At 37.2% G+C, this 22,134-nt stretch overlaps 1 protein-coding gene across 1 annotated transcript in view; it reads right to left on the bottom strand.

Moving 5' to 3' along the window:
* LOC150079265 (uncharacterized) overlaps positions 1 to 22,134 on the bottom strand; it is a 359,584-nt gene that overhangs the window by 232,709 nt on the left and 104,741 nt on the right. Inside the window, exons 4-5 of the mRNA XM_090383011.1 lie at positions 18,752 to 19,705; positions 4,552 to 4,653 (exon numbers count right to left, since the gene is read on the bottom strand). Coding sequence (XP_090239137.1) covers positions 4,552 to 4,653; positions 18,752 to 19,705 — 1,056 coding nt within the window. The remainder of the gene's footprint in view (positions 1 to 4,551; positions 4,654 to 18,751; positions 19,706 to 22,134) is intronic.

Below are 22,134 nucleotides of genomic sequence, written 5' to 3'. Positions count from 1 at the left end.
GAAAAACAATGCAGAAGCTGACAGTATTAGATGTAGTGATTATAATTCTGCTAAAACCAGAAAACACTGGAAAAACGTTTTCTCATTGAAAAGGCCTCTGGAGTCAGGAACTCTAATTCATCTGTAATGATACTGAATAACACTGACTCGAATCTGTAAAATCTCTTTATTATGATAATATAAAATAAAATACATGCATACTAACTGTATAACTATATGTTAAAATATTAAAACAAAATAAAATAAATGTTGTATAACAAGAATAAAATATATAAAATTAAAAGTGATAAAAGTTGTTTAAAATCACTATAACCACTAATACAGGAGCTTTCGGCAGCTGCAGCCGCCTTCATCAGCTATAGTGGTTGCAGGATGACTGACAATCTATATGTACCATACATCTCAGCAGGTTTGCGACATGAACTATGGCATCTGCACACAGTTTTCTCCAATCATGCAAACAATGTGTATGTAAACTGTTTGAACAACCACAACTTAATGAAAATCATTACATCATCGATGATGAATAAAATTTGATTGAAAGATCCTGAACATCATTCAGTGGTTAAATATTTTATAAATCTTTAATATCCTGAACATGGCCTGCAATAATAATGAGAGCATTTTGCAATGTAGTACAAACCAAAATTAGCAAAGTTTTCTGTTTAACTTACAAATACTGCATTTTTAATTAAAATGCCATGCACTTATTTTTTGGAGAATAGTGAAAAAAATCAAAACACTTCAACCTGCTTAGAATGAAATCTGTCTTTAGTTTCTAGAAGGAGACAGATAGCTCTAAGACATTTCACGATACCACTTCTCGTATGAATTCAGTGACTAAATTGCTATCCTTATTATGTGTGAAGTTGAAATTTAATAAGCTCAATTCATTCACTGAATAATTGGTACAGGAAGTGCTATGAAATGTCTAAAAATTATCTGTAGAGCTTCAAGGGATTAACATTTCAGTGGTTGCGGTGATTTCATAACCATCAGTCATGTGTAGAACTGTTGTACTCCAATTTAAAAATTCATTTTTGCAATTATGAAAGTTTGCCTTTTTCTTTCTAATAGGTGTTCTTGGAGATCTGTTCAGATATATGATAGGCAGCTTTTATATTTCTCAGAGAAAAAGGGATATCATAAATAAATGAGTTATCTGATACTCAACACTGAATAGAAAATATGTTATTATTTCATTTATGTTGAAGAAGAAACAAAAGGTATTTGAAACCATCATCTTTATTTCTAAATAAAGATGGCTATACACTTTTAAAAAATGTTTCACTCGAAAAGCAATAACTAAGTTGTTATTTTAGTGGCATGTTGTGCACATAAATAAAGATGGAAAGTCTAAGCAACTTCAACCTGAGTAGAGCAAGATTTGTCTTTAATTATCCTGTAATGAATAATTAATTTATTAGTACAATAATATTAGCATTAGTAGGGCATATGATGGAAGAAAGTAAGCTTATATAGCATCAGCCAAAAAATATATATATAAGATAATGTTATTATTTACAGCACAACACGAATTTTGTTACAAAAAAAATCCTAATTTTGCTATTTCTAAACGATTTCTTTTTTTTTTTTTTTTGACTAATAAAAAAAAACAAACATTGAAAAAAAATTTTTTTTGGCTAATGCTGTATGAGTAGTAGTAGTAGTGGCATGTGATGCAAGAAAGCAAATGTATGAGCTTATGCAGCATCAGCCAAAAAAAAAAAAAAAAAAAAAAAAATCACACCATTCCCTCCAAATGCCTGTCCAGTTCCTCCTTAAATTTATTCAACCTATCAACTTCCACAACGACAGATGGAAGTTTGTTCCAGCAATTAACCACCCGCTGGCTAAAGGAAAATTTCCGCACATCTATTCTACATCTGTCCTTTCTTAATTTGAATTTATGCCCCCTTAGGTTCGTAATCTGAACAAGTGGAAGGATCCCATCAGAATTCAGCATGCTCAACCCATTCAAGGCCTTATATACCTCAATCAGATCACCGCGCAGGTGCCTAGTCTCCAGCCACTGCAATTTGCAGAACTTAAGCCTCTCTTGGTAAGAGGTTCCCTTCATTCCCCTCACCAATCTTGTTGAGAGGCTTAAGTTCTGCAATTTGCAGAACTTAAGCCTCCCTTGGTAAGAGGTTCCCTTCATTCCCCTCACCAATCTTGTTGCCCTTCTCTGTACACGCTCAAGTAAATCTACATCCTTCCTAAAATGAGGCCACCAGACCTGTACGCAGTACTCAAGCCGTGGCCTGACCATTGCCTTATACAGAGGGATAATCACCTCCTTTTCCCTGCTAGCAAAATTCCTATATATCATTGACAAAACCCCATGACCTGCCCTGGCAGCCTGTCTGCATTGCTCAGAAAACTTCATAATCTGCCTGCACAATTACTCCCAGGTCTTTTTCATTTTCTACCACCTTAAGTGTAGTACCACATAGTTGGTACGTTTCTCTGGGGTTACTTCTACCCATATGTAGTACTTTGCATTTGTCAAGGTTAAACTTCAGTTGCCACTTCTTAGCCCATCCGCCCAAATTATCTAGATCCTGTTGCAGTAGCACACTGCCATTACTGTCATTAACAACCCTGCCAACCTTTGTATCATCTGCAAACTTCGACATTAAGCCCGATATACCTTCATCAATATCATTGATAAATATACAAAACAACAGTGGACCTAACATCGAACCCTGTGGGACTCCACTAATAACATTAGTTCAAGAAGAGCAGCACCCTGAGCTTGCTTTCTTGCATCATTTGCCACTACTTACTCTTGCCACAAATTCAATAGCCTACAAAATTACAGACTGGTGTGTCTAGACAGCCTGGACCACATCAGATCATAGAGCTATCACCTTTAAACTCAACAAGCAGCTACAAACTGTTTGTAGCAGCTTGTTATACATCTATTAGATGTTAAAAGGTATAACCTAAAAAAAGGCAAACTGGCAGATTTTTGCAGAATATACAGCAGCTGAGCCTGCAAAAACAGGAAAATGAGTGGTCTAGATCAGGCGACTTTTTTTTTTTTTTTGGTAGTTGTTGGCGCATCGGCTTCTATGGCCATAATGCACCTCCCAAGGTTTTTGCAGTACTCTGATCCAAGCCTGAGGCGGGATTCAAACCTACAACCTTTGGGTTGCTAGGCAGGAACTTTACCCACCCGGCTAGCCCGGTTGGCAGATCAGGCAAATGTAGCCCAGATTAACAAGTACTGATTATGACAAACATTTTAACAAAAACAGCAAACCTGTCTCTCCCACAGAAAATAACCGAGGAAGCAGCCAGTCCCCTGAAATGACTATATTCAAGAGAGCGGTGCACCAGGCAAGGAGAAATTTTCTAAGAGCCAGAACATTTTGGCCACAAAATGAGGTGGATGCACTAGGATGGCCATTCTTATAGAACTCTCAGGAATCAGTACACAGCCCTCATAAGAGATAAGAAAAAGAATGCTGGAGGCAAAAAAAAAAACTGCAGCCATTAATCAACCCACTGCAAAATGGAAGCCTCCTCAACAATTCATGCTGAGGGAAATGGACCATGATCTGCCACGCTGGTCAAGTGCGGGTTGGCAAATTGACCGTATTTAGCAGTCAGGGGCTTGAACCCCGGTCTACTCAAAGAGCGTGTGCTACTGCACTCCCGCTCCTGGCCGCTCGGCTACGGAGGCTGCTCTGCTGGAGGCACTTGGTGGGAACTACTGGAAACAATGACCCTTGGAGAGTTGTCTATAGAATAGTGATGAACAAGCTGCCAAGAGGAGATGTCTTAGACTCTATTATCAAACCAGATGGAAACCCAACCCAATTCGTTGCCACTGAAATCCATGGAAATTAGGAGGCGGGGCTGGCCAGAGTACTTATAATCTATTGGGTCCTGACCTGCTTGCTCATGGCAAAGTGTGGGCAATGGTGGGTCCCAAAAGGGGTCCAACGGATAAATGGTCAGAGAAACAACAGAACATAACACTACACAACAAACCACTCCCCACATACTTTTTTAAATCACTGGCCTCCACAGAGTTCTGTGTCACACAAACAGAGTACACAATGCAGTGACAGGGGGAATCCCCTGATGTCGCCAGACAACTAACACACTTTACTTTACTAATAATTATGTAAAACTGAGGAAATGACAGTAAAATTTAAAAATAAAAAAATAAAATATGAAATTGTGTTATTCTTTTAAAATATGTGTAATTCAAAGTATGCAATCATTTTTAGTTTTGCTATGTAATTAACTCAAAATTGACAGCATGACCACACGACAAAAGCAAAAGCTTTAACAGATTCAGAGAATGAAATGTCAAGGTAATTTTGCATTATTCTTAGGGGATTTTCTTAAGTACCAATAAAAATATATGTAAAGTCATAAAAAAAAAATAAAAAAAAACTAGAATCATAAAATCAAAGTTTCACTATGAGATTTGACCGGTAGTTTTATCAAAATTTTATGAAACAATAAGTGGCCCTCAGCAGGGTTTCTAGCAAATAAAAATGTTTGCTAATTTTAAAGAAATTAAAACTTCACCTGTTTCTGGGCATCTACCAGTTCTTTCCTGATTTCTATGTTTTCCCTTTCCAACATTCTACATTTTTCTTTCCATCCCATTGGTTCCTTATGTGGTTCAGTCTGAAATGAAAAATAATTCTAATTCAATAAGATTTATGATTTTGCAATACAATAAGTAACAAAGAAAGTTAATTTTTATATTTAACTGTCTTATATGTATTTTGTGTGCTTAATCCAATGATTAGTTTTTCTCTACATTTTAGTCAATGTCAATATTTTAGTGGCGATTGAAGGTTTTTTATGTTTTTGAGACATTTATATGTATTACCTAACTATGTGCCAATACTGTGATATATAACAGCCTGTAGTATTTGCATAATATTATTCTTTTTTTTTTCCCCTTTGCTGTTGTTGTTATTAGGAGCATTAGCAACTAAGGCCATATTGCTCCGAGAATATGCGGTGGTCATTCCCTGACCTTTCCACATCCTCCATATTTAGTGGTGACGGGCTCGAACCCCGGTCTAATTCAAGAAGCGTGTGCTACGCACTGCTGCTCCTTCCCACCTGGCTACAGAGGCGCCTTTCCCCTTTGCAGTTTGCTATAGGTATCAAATGAAAGTGTAAGTTATCTCCAGGTTTGTTCTGCTATGTTTGTAGATATAATATAGGTCAGAAACAAATGAAGCATACCACTGTTAGCAGCATTAAGTTTGCAGTGCACATAAAGCCTATTTTGGAATTCCTATGGGCAATCCAGAAAAGTTGTGGGCACTTTGCATCAGCTGTGGCAGTTGAAGGGCAGGTTTCATGGTAGTTCTAAGTGTATGCCTATTCCTATACCTCAATAATGGAGAGAACCCACTAACCACCATGATGGCCACTACTTTTGTGTGGGGAATATATTACTTTAAAAAGGTCTGTGGATTGAAAAGCTGTAGTGTATCCCAATTCACCATTCTCTACTGCTCGTACCATATAATGAAGACCTGCTAATTCCCAATTCACCCCTCAGAGGAGATTATTTAGAACCAGATGAATTCCCTAATCAGCAAGAATAAGATTATTTAGTATGGGGCTTGGGTCTAACCAAATACAGTGCAGAGCTACTGACATCTCATTTAAAAGAGTGGAATCTTCTGGATCCCAACTGTAAAACTTTTACACGTGGGCAAAGACATGTCACATACACATTTTTACAGTGTTACAGAATCCATGTGATAATGTTTTGATTTTATTGATATTTACAAAGAAATTGGTATTAGTAATGCAAAAGAGTGGAGTCTTCAGAGACAATTCAAATAAAAGTTTGAAAGCTATGTTGCTTCACAATCAGAATATACACCCATCAATTATGGTTGTGCACTCTGTTTATATTAAAGAAGACTACAGAAGTATTAAGAACCTGTTAGAGAAGATCAGTATAAATGAGCTTTTTATGGAGACTTCAAGATGATAAGCTTCTTCCCAGGTTTGCAAGATGGTCTCATTCAGTTACCTTCCTTTCCCTCCTCTGGTTGCACACTGTTTATATCAAAGACTACAGAAAAATGAAGAACATGTTAGAGAAGATCAAGTATGACCAACATGAGCAATATGGGAGTGAGACAAGTAGATCAGCAGTACAGAAGATTTTTTTTTTTGGGACAGATTCAAACAGGACATACAGTCAGTGGAGAAGAAGTATATGAAGGTGGAAACGAAATGCAAAATGCTATGTCCTTTCTACGGCATAGTGTTTTGCATTCCATTTCATACATTCACATTAATACTATGAAGTATTTAATACAAAAAATAGACAAATATGAATTTTGAATAATAAGCATTAGTAGAATGGCAGTCCCTATGCTCTGTAATAAATTAAGTTTAGCAAAACGTAATTCAAAAGTAAAATATTCAAAATCAAATTTTATTTAAAAATATTATCATTCACAAATTAGGAGACCTGAAATTGGAATTCAATAGAATTTAGAGCAATAAAGATATATTAATTAATGGTATAAGTAATGTGACAATAAGCCAATGTAAATACAGAATAAGGTTGAATGTAAATTGATGTGATGAAAAAAAAAAAAAAAATGGTGCTGTATGTCTATGCAATATACAACCAAAAACCATTTGTGATGCAACTAAGAATATTCAAACCTATAATATAATAAAGTTACACAACTGAAAGATAGAGGAAAAACAAAGGATTGACAAGCTTAGAAATAAAGTGGAAATATCAGGTATTGGAGGGACTGGTTGAAGTTGCAAGGGGAAAAAAAAAAATCTTTCTACTAAAGAGCCAGTGGTGCCTAGAACAAAATGCAAAAGGATGCCAAGCAACTCATTTTAAAGCAATGGTTCACAACATAAAAATAAGTTGGTAATAATAGTAAATAATAATAATAAAAAAGAAGAAATTAAAGAACCAATAGGTTGAAAAATGTGTTAAAGGGTTTAGTGAATAGATATCCAATATTTACAAATTAAGGAAATCATATCAAGGTGTGAAAGTAGAGATCACATCAAGCATATGAGAATAGAAGCAGTGCATGCACAATATATGTGCAGTAACAGATAAAATAAGCTAGCAACTACACAATAGTATACTCTAGCATTATACAAAAGACAGGTAAAGTCATATAACTCAAAAGTAAGGAATTAAATAAAATCCATAGACCCAAACAGCTCAGAAGTACATTATAATTTCAAAATTAGAAATAAAATATAATTAAGAGCGACAATCATTTATAATACAAATAATTTATTAGGCATAAATTTGGCCAAGATGCTAATAGGCAATGCTGATTAAAAAAACAGAAATCAAAATCCATAAATGTCCAATGGATTAGCAAAAATAAAGTTTTCAAAAAAAAAAAAAAATAAATAAATAAATAAAAAATAACCTTATAAGTTGATCACATTATCATACATCTAGACTGATGATAAAAACACACATGCACACAGTGATTACGGAATTGTGACTACTTACCTAATACTCTGTTGGGCCATGTTTACATAGATAACATGGGACACTGTGGCCATAGATGTAGATGTGCCTAAAAAATCTCCAAATAAACAAACCTACATAATAGCCACTATTCAACTATACATTGACTCCACTAGGTGCCTGAAGATGTCCATAAGGATCTGCAGCCATGCTGCCTGCAAGGCTTTCCATAGTGTCTGAACAGATGACAGTTGCATGTCCGTACACCTCACTTCCCATTCCAAAACATTCCACAGGTGTTCAATTGAGATCAGGTGAATTTGGAGGTCAATCAAGGTGGGTGATAACTTCACTGTACTCCTTGAAACACTTGTGCACTGTACAGGCCTGATGATACAGTGCATTATTGTCTTGGAAGATTCTGTTTTTGTGATGTCTCCAGACCTGTACTGCATACAGGTCAGGAGACATCATTTTAGGAAGGGTGTAGATCTGCTGGAATGGATGCAGAGAAGGGGCAATAAGATTGATGACAGGATATTCCTCTCTCATACATTAAAATATATTTTCTTAACCTTTATAATACCTTTAATTCCTTATAAAACCCATTCTACCATCCCTCTCTATCTATTACTTGTCTAAGCTTATTGTTAATCTCTCTCTCTCTATGCTTATTCTTGTCATCCTTCAGTGTTAGTATTATTTCATTTCCTTCTTTCTTCCATTTCTTTTGTCATATTCTCTGTTACCTCATAGTTTTCTAGGTCAATTCCTGACAACATATTATTTCATCTTCAGTGATTTTTTTTTAAATTGACTCTTAAACTTTCCCATTTACTATTTATTCTTTCATTATCCATTAGATCATCCCTTTCCAATAATAGCTTTCCCTTAATTTCATCCTTTCTTTTTGTTCTTATTTCCATTAATTCTGTAATAAATTATGTAATAATTAAAGGAATTATTTAATTTTTTTAATTCCACATACATTATCACAATACCAGGATTATAATATAGGTCTGTCTGTAAGCATGACAGTTTTTCGTATCATTTCTTTTTGTATCTATTTCAAACTCAGATATAGTCCACTTAAAATCTACTTCTAACCTACAAACTCATCCCAACACTCCTCTCTTACGTTATCTGTACTCATCCAAAAATAGGGGGCATAAATTCAAATTATGAGAAAAGAGGTTTAGAATAGATTTTAGGAAGTTTTCTTTTAGTCAGCAAGTAATTAATTAGTAGAATAAATTATCTCCATGGTAAGTGATGCTGACCGTTTGGAGAAATTCAATGGCCAGCTAGAGAGATATCTACATGAGAAGAGAGTCAAATGGTTAGTTTACTATACAGTAAACCCTCGTTAATCCGGTTACAATTAATCTGGATTGAAATATGAAAAATTCTGTTCACAGTTGAGTACTTTGAAAGATGCATGGGATTTAGGAAGGTATGAGTCACTCTGTGCGCTGATTGATGAGAGAGAGAGAGAGATGGAACATACATTAAATTGTCTTACGTGTTGTTCAGTTTCATTGCTGACTCTGAGTCGGATGGATGTTATTGCTTATATCGCTTCATTTGCGTACTTCTTTATACGTATATATGTACTTATATATAATGTTGTTAGCGTTGTATGTCAATGCCACCTGATAAATGTATAAAAAGACAATACTGTACATTTATCCATCGATAGATGGATAAATGTACTGTCTTTTTCTATTTTTTAAATAAAGGCTCTACAGTGATTTTTTAAATTTATTATCATCAGCACAGCACTACTTATATCATTAAATTTTCTTAAAGTTTTTTTAGGGCTATCTTTTGCTTCACTACTCTGGATTAGCGCTTAATTCAGACAACCTCCTCCCCGAATTAAGCCGGACTAGTGAAGGTTTACTGTAATATTATATATATGCATATATATATATTTTTTTTTTCTGGCTGGTGCAGCAAAAGCCTAGGGGATTGCTCCCAGAAGCTACTTGTCCCCAGACATTTTTCCATGCATATCTCCATTTATTCTGTCTAAACCAGGTATTTATTATCATCAAATCATTCTGCTCACAAAATTCCACTAACCTTTCCCCCTCTCTGAGTCTACCTACCGTGCCCAAATAGTCCCACATATTTTCCGTCCTTTCCTTTTCCAAATACTGCATTTCAATCACCAATAACACCAAAAACCTGGCTGCCTGATTTCTCTCCCTCTCTCTCTCTCTCTTACATTTTCTAGTTACTCATAATCTCCTCTTTCTCATTTTCTGTTATTAACATATGTACTCATACTAATGCCATTCCTTTTTGTTCTGCTTTCATTCTTACAACTATCAATCTACGACTAATATATACCACCTCTTCCACACTTTCAGACACCTGCTTACTCAAAACCACTATTACTCCATTCTTACTCTCATTACTTCTAGAATATAAACTCCTTAGCACATCACTTCTAAAGTCCTCTTTCTCTTTCCATCTTATCTCACACAATCCCATGATATCTATTTTACCTCATTCCATTTCCTGTTTTAAGTTCTCTAATTTACCCATCCTATTTTATCTGCAAATTCCAAGGCTTATGCACAATGATATGGATTTTGGAGGTCATTTCAAGTACATTTCAAATAATGTGCTTTGAACTGCCTTCAAATTTTTCTACTATATGCTACCATCTCTTTAACAATGTTTCTAATTAATAAGAGACTGCTTCAATAGTTATACAGCCACTGTTACCTGAAATTTAGATCCAAAAGATGACAAAATTAAATTTAGTAATAATAAATAAATAGACGTAGAGCAGTGTTCAACCTTTTTGTTGGCTAGCCTGACACTTATTTTTTTAAATTCTGCTTAGAGTATACCAATGTTTTGCGATACTGTTTTAATGCATTTTTTAAAGTAAAAATTTCAATAATTAAAATGTACAATTTATGCATATTATTTTCAATGAAATAAAACTTTAAAATTTTTATTAATTGAGCTAAAAAACAAAAAAAAAAAAACAAAAAAAAAGAATGTAGATATAAAATATAGATATGACTATTAGTACTTTCCATTGTCCAGTTTTTAAAATTTAAACATGTGAAATTTCAAAATTGTGCATGTACACACCTTTCTGCTTATTATGTAAATAAAATATTAAAACACACATACACAATATGTATTTTTTGGAACCATGCATACTGAGATGAAGTGCTACCATTAAACAAAAAAGTTGCAAGAATGCTCTCACTGCACCTCTCAGGAGGTTTCCTATAATCAATCTGAAATAAACCAAGTCAGTACAAAAATTGCTCTGGTACAAGTGTAGCTATATTTAGGAAGGTATAGAAAGTTTCAGTTGTTAACCTTAAATGAAAATGTCTTTATTTTGAAAATTCAGTATAATTATCTGAAAAAGGTTTTATTTGTTTAAATAATAATTCACTCTTGGGACTTTCTGATCCTATTTTGTAGGTAATAATGAAAGAAAAAAAATTCTGATATCTGTTCTGAAAGATTATAATAAAAAATGAATATTTTACTAGAGGGCTTTGCCCCTGCTCACTTTACTCGCTAACCCCCTGACACGATTTTCTAAGTAAAAAGTATAGGTAGGATAGAGCAAGTCATATCTTTTCTACGTAAAAGACACACCTGTCGAAATGCACCGATCAATATCTAATCGGAAAATTACCAATGTAATTATTTACCTGTGCATTTGTAGTGACACAATTCTCCCCTCTCAGTTGTACCACGTAACCCACATCCTTCTTCTCACATTGGCTACCCCACCATGCAGAATTCTCAAGTCAAATAAATATCACTATGTAATTATTTACCTATGTTTATATAGGTCACTTAGGAAAAGGCCTTTTGCTTTGGGTTCCATAATGCATGAGGAATATTGTTGCATCCAAAAGAGCAGGACTAAACTATAAAATACTAAACTATTTACAAATATACAAAATATGTTACAATGGATCATTAAACGATGCTGGCTGTGATCATGTATTAAACAGTGAAGCATGTGCATGAGGTTGGTGAATGTTATGGAGGCAGCTGCAATGTGTGGACATTGGCATGCATCCCATGTAAGTGCTCTACAGTGTCAACAGCAAGTGTCTGATTCTGCCCAGTAACCCATTTGTGTTCCTTCCATTTAACATTCACAAATCTTGTGCACGTGCTTCACAGTCTAATACAAGACCATGCCTGGAATCATTTGATGTTCCATTGTATATTAATGTCAGGTGATGAAGGAACCCACTGTCCCAATATAGTATAGGTATGATTGTAAATAGTTTAGTATTTTGTAAATATTTGTATAGTTTTGTTATTATTTGTATAATAATATTATTGTTTGTTGTTTTCATCTGTTCAATTGCAGCCGACTTTCGGAGACTTTATGGGCGAGCTGCCTCCATGCTGTCCGGTCTTCAATAGCTTCTTCAAGTCGTTCATGCTCATGCCAATGTCGTTCTTGATGGTGTTGACCCAGCGTGTTCTTTGCTGATCTTTTCTCCTTGTTCCACTGACCTTTCCTAGCATTATCAACTTTTCCAATCAACTGGATCGCATCATGTGACCGAAATATGTCAATCGTAGCTTGGTGATCTTGGCTTTCCGTGATGTTTCTGAGATTCTTGAGCTCTTTCATAAAATTTTCCGATGAAAAATACTGGAGTAAGTCACCATGTCTTTCTCCAGCAGTGGTGCTGTTATATGGCTGTATAGGTGTTTACTAATTAAAACTCAAAGTCTTTAAAAATCTATATCTTTTCTGATAAGGAGATATTTTGTCCCAAAATTAGATACACTAATAAATGAGACAAACCCCTCCACCTAATTAAAGTCCCCTGCATTCATAACTTGTACAATTTAAAAAAGCAGCTCTTCAAACTTTCAAATACAAGTGCTATGCTAAGAGGCTGTTATTTGGTTTTTAGGAGCATTAGCAACTAAGGCCATATTGCTCGGGGATATGCAGTGGTCATTCCCTGACCTTTCCGCATCCTCCGTCTTTGGTGGTGACGGGCTCGAACTCCGGTCTAATCAAGAAGCGTGTGCTACGCACTGCTGCTCCTTCCCACCTGGCTACGGAGGCGCCTCGTGCTATGCTAAGGCATAGTCAGCAGGAATTGACAGTTAGAACAAAGAATGCTCTTACAGCCAAAACAGAATTACCGTAAATTTAGAGTAGAGTTGTTCAGTTGTACGGCTGTGTGTCTTTGTTGCTCCGGTTAATCAGTTAAATTAACAGAATTATGCTCAGGTTTATATGATGATTTTTATGTTGGTGTATTCCTAATGTGATGCTGAACAAGAGGATATCCATTGTGTGGCGACCTGGACATCCAGGTATTTATTATTTATAGTTTTCTTATACTGAGTCTGCAAAATTTGCTGTTTTTGCTACTCACGGCTGACCAGAGATACCTATCGCTTCCGGCTACAGGTCAAGGTCAGGCAAATGCGCTGTGGGTTTGTACTTGCGGTCAAGTGACCATGGCAACACACGTCATTTACTGCCTCCTAGCAATTATCCACGCCTCGTACAAGCGGATTTCTACATCCAACAGTAACAAGTCTAGCCAACTAAAATAAGCTGTAATTTTTGACTTATTTTGTATCTGATCGGTAAACGTATCACTTGGAATACGATACGTAGTTAAGGCAACTACTAAACACAATTGTAAACTCTTTTCCAGCCCACTACTCGTAATCCTTTTATCTGCGCCTAAAATCTGAAAATGCCTTTAAAGCAAGATCACCCAAATAATGAAAGCTGTGTAATTTGTGGAATTGTTCCGGACATAGCTATAAAATGTACTTCCTGTCTCAAGACATACGGAAGCGAATGTCTCGCGTTGGACCTAAAGAGGCTCGGAAAGCAGCGACGGAAAGTTTGGCAGTGCCCCCCCTGTAAGGGAGAAAATTATATGCATTCACTCGGAACAACTGGTGAAACTTTTAACGACGTTAACCAAATTTCGGATTCACCTGAGCACAGGACCCAACCCGAACCTGAGGTAGACACGGAAAAATTGACATCGCCAGATGCACATGTGGAATTGACACCCGACTCATTACAGGAAGAACAAAATGACCATTCAGATCTCATCATGCAAAAATCTAGTAGCTCCCAACAGGATAACACCCTATCAACAGAGATCTCCGCAATAATTAATCAAACATCACTCGAACACAGTCCACTCCTGGTCTCGCTCCTCACAAATATTGAGACAACTCTATGTATAAAGCTGTCGCCAATTCATAATATCCTCGCAGACCTACTGCTAGAAAACAAGCGACTACGAGAACACAATGAATGCATACACAAAACATTGGAGGTGTTGCGGAAAAATTTTGAGGACCTGAAGCAATCGGTTTGTGATCTTGCTGTTCAAACTAACCATCATGAGCAGCAGCCTCCGGACGAACACTTTCACGCGAAACCGAGAGCTCCTACCCAAACCACCCAATCTTTATTACCACATGACTCCTCTCCAGCCCCCATTCTTACAACATGTGAGTCTGAAGTTGTGTGCCCTGAACGTAGCACTAGACCAGTATATATTGAAATCACAGCAGATGCCAATGGCTACTCAGGAAATACTGCCTCACAGAAGACCCAAAGAATTCATCAGGAGCAGAATCTGCCAAATCGCACCTATTCGCGATCACAAAACTCACATATGGGGTCCTCGCGCTCAAATCCGGATAATGCTTTGGCTGCTGAAGTACATCGCAATTGTAGTTCTGCTTCAAACAAAGTGAGAGGTAGCCATTATGCAGGGACTACGATTGCATCTAATGTAAAGACCCATAGAGACACTACAATGTATGCAATGATTGCAAGCCAACGAACAAAAGAACAAACACTGACCCGTAATCCAACTGTTAAGGAACTGAGCCCCAATCTTAAAGTTATTGGAACCAATTTGCACTTCAGCAAGATGCAAATTGCGAACACTGGAATGATGAGCAAGCGGATCCGTAATGTCTTCATTAGTAGGCTCTCCCCTGCTACCACAGCTGATGATGTGGAACACCTTCTTGCTGCTTTCAAAATGAATGGTAGAGTCACCAAGCTATCCACAAAATATCCCACCTACGCCTCCTTTAAGATCGATGTGGCTGATGCAGATTTTGAAGCACTCTTCAATCCTGAAATCTGGCCTGCTGGAGCTCTTGTTATGCCATATCTCGGGCATAAAGGGCAGCGATATAGAAGTAATGGAAAGGACTCCCACCAATGGTACCCTGATTCATAGCAATCCCAGATCTCGTTACCGCAACTAGAACCACAGACACGGAACACCAATATGCCGATCCCTGTGCTCATCAGTCCTAGACACACCCCGCTGAATCGAGTCGTGCTATGTCAGAGACCACCCGTCCGTATCAAAGTACCTACAGTACCTGCCTGCACCATATTTTATCAGAATGTGCGTAGTCTTAGGAACAAGCTTGACACTATGGAGCAAATTCTGCTCCCCGGATATTTTGACCTGCTCGCCATCATCGAAACCTGGCTCAATGACGATGAAGAATTCCTAGCAGCCGCTGCCCCAGCTGATTATGGGGTCGTATTCACATCTCGGATTGCACGCAAGGGTGGAGGCGTCGCAATATTTTACAAGAAATCCACTTTCAAGCTATTGGATAATAAATCCAGTAACTCCCCTAACTATGAAGCAATCCTCGTTACGTTAAGATACAACTTCGTGACGTTTGACCTCTGTGTGGTGTACATACCTCCAACGCCTTCCCCGCAAATCATCCTTGAAGTTTCCATCTGGATAATCAATCAGCTGCATCCCACAGCTTCTCACGTAGTTTGTGGTGATTTCAATTTACCTCCTCCGCTATCTAATATGAAAAAGGATCTTCTGGCACACTTGAGATGTGCTGATCTACAACTTATTAATGAAGCTCCAACCAGGGGGAACAACCTCTTAGATCTAGTTCTAGCCTCTATCCCTTGCACCCTTGATTACATTGCAGAAACGTCATTCGACTCTGATCATGTCCCAATACATGTGACTGCATATCTGCCAGCCCCCAAATTAGAAACCAGAAGGACAACAAAAAAGGTTGACATCACTAGCCCCAACTTACTTGACGTAGATAAGTGCATCAGAGCCGCCTCTCTCATTCCCTGGGTGGCCTTAGAGACTTGTGACCCAGAAATAGCTGTGAACATTCTCACAAACTGGATCAACACGGTTGCCAAATATGCCGCCTCTAAAAAAATCACAATCAGTCCATATACAAGACTTTGGTGGAATTCAGAACTCAAAATGAGTTTCCAGCTGAAGCAAGCTCCATCGCACATGGAAACAGTCGCAAAATGTCAATGATCGCATCGTTTATTCTAGGGCACGGGCTCAATTTAATCGCATGAAATCTGAGGCAATCAAATTATACGTTAACCGAGATCTGGCTAAAGGAAAAATTCCATACAAGAAAGTGAACCTTCATTTTCCTCTGCAATTTGATCCTGAATTGTGGCTCGATTTCGTCACAAGATTTAATCGTAATCCTATGCCAAACTCAGATCTGGCTCTACTAACAGAGCCCACCCAGCAAGAAGTGTTGAGCACCATTCAGATCACAAAACAACAGCTGATCGTCGCCATCAATTCTCTACCTGCCTCGTCAACTGCTGGTGATGATGGAGTTCCCCAATTCATGCTCAAATGCCTAAGTCCGTACATTATTCAGCCACTTTTAATTATCTTCAACCAGTTACTCTCGAACCAGATTTTCCCACAGCAATGGGAAAACTATCTTATCAAACCTTTAGCCAAAGTTCAGTCGCCATCGAAACCTAAACATTTCCGACCCATCTCCAACTCCTCTAGCCTGCTGAAGCTCCTGGAGAAGACCTTACTCCCGATCCTCACCAAGCAGATCATGCCCAGTAATCCAGCCCAAATTCACTACTCCCTTCCAAACAGATCAACGATCACAAATCTGCTAGCCACAACGAATACTATCTTGTCAGCATTCGAGAAAAGGCACGAACTAGCTGTGACTTACTTAGACATTGAGGCTGCATTTGATGCCGTCCAAGTAAACCAACTACTCACTCTCCTGGAATGCCACTTCCAGATCACAGGGAACATATTATGCTTTCTCTCCTCTCTTCTGAATAACAGAGTTATAAAGCTTCATACAGGAGATCGCACCCTTACTAGATCCGTCACCGCAGGAGTCCCACAAGGAGGGGTCCTTTCCGGCCTTCTGTTCTCATCTATTATCTTCCCACTGGTTGCACATTCTCGATGTCTACTGAGCTATGCAGATGATATCAAGATACTCACTCCCATCATCCCTGGTCAAGACCTTGATCTGGTAAAAACCGAAATTAACAACACTCTCACTGCAGTCACATCTTACCTCTGCCAGTTCGGGCTCAAGATCAATCCTGCTAAGTCCGAATTCATGGTGTATTCATTGAAGCAAACTCCTTCTTCTCTCCAGCCTTCGATCGGCAACACCCTCATCCCAATTGCATCCAGCCATCGTGATCTGGGCGTTGTATTCGACTCCAAACTTCGATTCAACGCCCACATAGACATGCTCCTCACACGTGCTTCAAGACTCCGGTGGATAGCAAAACAGCATCTCCTTCATATCAGAGATAAAAAGACAACCGTGAGGTACATAAGAGCAATCATCTTTCCACCTTTACTCTATGCTGCTGAAATTTGGGCGTCAGCGGCACCATCAATAAAGAAACCACTCTTTGCCACAGAATTCTGGCTCCTAAAGTGGGCCAACAGGAAGCACAACCTTCCAGCTCTGATTCACACCACGCAGCTTGCCAACTCTCTCGGGATTCCACGGCTTCCCACCTTAGTCGAAGACCAACGCCTCCTAGCAACAGTCAAGATGATAACAGGCATAATCGCAACACCTTCATTCTGGGATACCTGTGGCTGGAGGATCCCCCCTGCCGCCCTTAGGGCCAATCCCGAGCTCTACTCGCATTCAGCGCGACTCCATCTCTCGGACAGGTTCCTTCCTCAGCAGATGCTCAAGCAAACCCAGGCACTTGACGCCGACCTGAACAAATTCGCTATTGACCGGACTTACAGGAAAAAAATTATGTCTAGTAGGACTAATCTGCATTGACATGTGTACCTTGCATCTGTTCCTGTCTGATTGAGCTGGTGCTCTTATCTCGATGTTAAGTCAGCTCAATCAGACATAACTCTCGTAAGGAGTTCTCTCCTTTGTATAAAATATGTTTTCTTTTGTAAAATTACCTGTTTTTGTAAATTAATTGTTCTATTTTCCCGGAAGTTTCGGGAGGCTGTAAAAATGTAAACCCCTGGCTTTTTGGCCGTGAAGGGCATTAAAGATTATCTCTCTCTCTCTCTCTCTCTCTCTCTATCATTATAAATAGTCAAACCTGATGAACCTTATCACACTATACTCAAGTTTCACAAAAGAATTTAAAATAAACAACTTAAAACCATATGTATAAACTATTTAGCAAGAGCACATATAAATCATCACAGCTAACTGCCATTGTTGGCCACATAAATAATTATGTGGCTAACAAAATGACCTACGTAATTATTCACATGGGCATTTGTAGTGATGCAATTGCCCTGCCCCCATCTCCCATTGGCTCAAATAAATATCACTAAGAGGAAAACATTTTTTAATGTATAGAGAGATAATATTCTGTAAGAGAAGTACAATAATGGGAAATGCAAAGCAAACATCCCATACAATCATAACAGTTCAGCACATTTATAATTCAATGACAATGTATCCTTAATTTTTTTTGTTTACATTGATTTTTACTTATTCTAAAATAGGCTTATGGTGAATCCCTATATCACTATTAGAATGCAGATAAAAATTTTACTTCTATATACAGTTCTAACCTAGTTCCGTCCATTTAGTCATGAAATATTTGGTGCTTACCTAAACAGAATTAAAAAAAAATCTAAGGATGTTCCTTATACCATTCATGTATATTTTGCAGCATGCTTGGCTATATAGATGCTGCTACTGGATAAAACTGCTAGTCTTACGGATGGATAAAGCAATGTTTTCAAGAAGGGGGAAACAAACATGATATGTTAAGTATTGTATTTTAAATAAAGATCAAACTTTATGAATATACAGCAAGTTTCTTTTTTTGTTTTGTTAAAAGGCTGACAAATGTTTGGTTAAACATTTTTATATAACCCAATAATTTCCAATAATTAAGAAATATACATACCACCAATTAATATCATATAAATGAAACTATTCATGACAAATATATCATACCTTTGAAGCAGTCCAAGTAAAACTTTTAAGACTATCAGAACCACTTTTGGATGATTGTAATGGCTGACTATACACCTTTGCAGACTTCAATTTATCCTCTGTTCCATAAGACTGAGAAAGAGGGGCATCACTGAACTGCCTACTAACTTCATCTAACTCTTTCTTTAAACTTTTATTCAATTCTTTCATTTCTTTTATAAATGGGGTTTCACTTTGACTTGCTAATAAGGATGGTTTTGACTGGTTTTCTTGGAAGGAATACTGTTTGTACTCCTGAGAGTGAGCCTGATGCCTTAGCTCATTTAGCTCTTTTTGCAATTTGCAATTTTCTTCCCAAAATTGTTCAAAATTGGTTTTAACAATTTCTACATTGAAACTCAGGTCTCTGTCTTGTAAAGAAATACCCTGTAAGTTTTGTATCCCAGTATCTGTAAATGAAGTAGACTTCTTTAGTTTAGAATGTATAGAAAACAAACAATCTTTTAGCAGCTCATTTTCTTCAAATAGTTCTTCTAAAATCCTATTTTTTTCATCTAAATGTTCTAAAGATTTCTTTTTTACTTGCAATTCTTCTTGTAACTCAAGATACTCTTTACACAACTGCTGCATTTTTTGGTTTTCAGTTTTTAAAACAACCAGTTCTTCCTTCAACTGACCAATTTCTTCTGTTTCTTTGTGTGATAGCTTTGCTTGAGATTCAAACAACAATTTTCTTAATTTTCCTATTTCCCTTTTTAGTTGGTTTACTGTTCGGTCTCTTTTCAAAAGTTCTCTCTGTGACTGTTTCAGCAATTCTGTTATTATCCTTTTATCTTTTTTTAACATTTCTATTTCTTTGGTAATGCTTTCACTTTTCTCTTCTTGTTCACCTGAATTTTCTTCCGAATTTAACTCACCGAAAGGATGGCTAGTCAGAGGAGTTTCAACCTGTGTTTGAACTTTCATTGAATTAATCTGTAAGGAAACAAAAGGAAAATCAATGTATTTGCTAGAGATTTAACACATCTTCATGCAAACAACTGCATGATTACATAAGGGAAAGACCATAATTTAGAAATCAATATAAATTCCAAAGACAAGAAAAGCTCTTCAATTACTCCTCCAGCAGTGAAACTTCAGAAGTAAATTATTTTCAAAAGACAGTTACTTGGAATATACATGCTAATTGTTCATTTAAGTATAAAATCTTAATTTCAATAGTGGTATTAGAAACAAGCTGATTATAATTAAAGACATGCAATGAGTGGCCAACTTATTTAGCACATCTCCATTTTTCAAGGAATCAACATATTCATTAGAGGCAGTGTTGTGTTCGTATAAGGCTATATAAAGCAGGTTCTCAGAGAGATACAGTGTTCGCATGCATGCATGTACATGTACATCAGCAAGAAAATGGGCCAATATCATGAACTAAGTGACTCGGTATGGTATGATAGATTGATCTGTATGTGCCACTGGAATTATAATACACTACTACCCTGGTGGAATCCTCATACACAACAGTCTAGAGTGTATCAAGAATGGTTCAACAACCAGAAAACATTCAATCGAGCAATCCTCTGACTGGAGACAATTTGTTGATGTGAGAAACCTCACAGAGAGTGAAAAGAATTGTAGTCTATGAGCCACAACTGGCTGCAGTGGTATGCAAAGGCATATATCAGAATGCGCAATACATCAGACCATATCATGCAAAGGGCACTACAGCAGATAATCTCAACAAGTTCCACTATAATTAACTAAAAAGAAGCAGTTATGGGTGTACTGGGCACAGGGCATACAGGTTACCAACATGGGTTTTCAAAAATGGAAAAAGTTCTCTGGTCCAACAAATCCTGGACTCCAATTGTCCCATGCTGACTAATCTGCCCAATGTTGTCAGAGGGATATACAGTAACAGCAGTATGCTCAAGAGATCCACTGTGCCAAGTGTCAACACTGCAGGCTGGTAGTAGAAGTATGATGGTGTGGGGCACTTTTGTGGACACGTTAAGATCCCTGATATCAGTGGATCAGGCCTGAATGACATGGTCTACATAAACATTGTTGCTGACCAGGTGCATCCCATCATGCCCTTATCTTCTGTAGTACCATACATTGGTTAAATGTTGGGAACATAGAAGATACTTATTAACATTAGACATGAATTTTTGTGGTTTGTATTTTTAGGAAATACATGTGAATGAAGCTTGTTCCAGAGAACAGAGGATAAATGAGGAAGGTGGAAAATTAGTTCTGTGAGTTTGTAGTTGGACAATAAATGAAGTTTAATTAGCTGAGAGAGAGGTGTTAGGACTGGTTTGAAAGAGAGCACTAGAATCGCCGATGCCAATTCAGAAGAACAGTGTCTATGGAAGTATCAACAGAAAAGACATGCAGCAGAAACTGAAAGTGACACAGAGAAAAGATAGACATAACTTCATAAAGGCAGGTCATTAGTTAATGACTGTCCTCTTTTGAATAGAACCAAGGAGAGAAGTTTTGGAACTATACTACTACTATTGTTCCCAGATGTGGGAACAATATTTCACAACGGTCAGATTTGGTATTTGCACAAACACAGGAGCTATTTAGAAGAAAACTAATGCTAAGAGTGAAAAAGAAACTGCCTTTTTTTATGCAGAGAATGTAATATTTAATGTGCTTGTGTCAAAAAAATTAAAAGTCAGGATAATCCAAAAGAGATATGTGATCTGGTCAAGAAATATCATCGTTGAAGATGGGCACGGAAGCAGCAGACACTTTAACAAGAAATAAACCAGGGACTGAGTGGATATTCAGGAAGTTAAAGCTATTTGTGCAGGGAAATGTTTCTTAAACTGTAAAATGAAATGTAGTGTGCAATCATCAGAAAAACTATCAATAGGATTTCAATCAGAGTAAGAAGGTTGTTAATACACAAAGGAAAAGAGTAGGAGAAAGGACTGAATACTGGTGGACAGAAGCATTAGTCAAGTGGTTTAAAGACAAAGAGCTATCTACCATCACCAGTGAGTGTCCAGAGAGAAAACTGGCTGCCCAATTGCAAAAAACAGATAGCAGTACATAAGATGGGAGATAGTTTTAAAGACCATGGCAAACCTGATCAAAATTCTTGGAAATCTCAAGGAGTCTCTTCCATCAAATTTGTCCAAAGATGAGCAAGATCAGCTAATATAGCATAGACTCAGAAAGAATCTATACTGGTGATCAACAATCAGATGGAAGGTTTGAAGATCGTTGGAGTTGGCAGTTGATGTATTTCTCCAAAGAGGAGAGATTGGTCTCCATTTCCAGAAGTGGCTGGATGTGAGCAAATTTCCATGCAGAAGAAAAAAAAAACAAAACAAAACAAAAAAAAAAAAAAAAAACGACGAGTAGAATAAGAACTATAAAAAGGAAAC

The sequence above is a fragment of the Mastigoproctus giganteus genome, chromosome 10 (assembly GCF_048544385.1).
Source record: "Mastigoproctus giganteus isolate SK-2022 chromosome 10, ASM4854438v1, whole genome shotgun sequence".
NCBI lineage: Eukaryota > Metazoa > Arthropoda > Arachnida > Uropygi > Thelyphonidae > Mastigoproctus > Mastigoproctus giganteus.
Note: the sequence above shows the minus strand (reverse complement) of the source record. Positions and strands in the feature narration are given on the sequence as shown.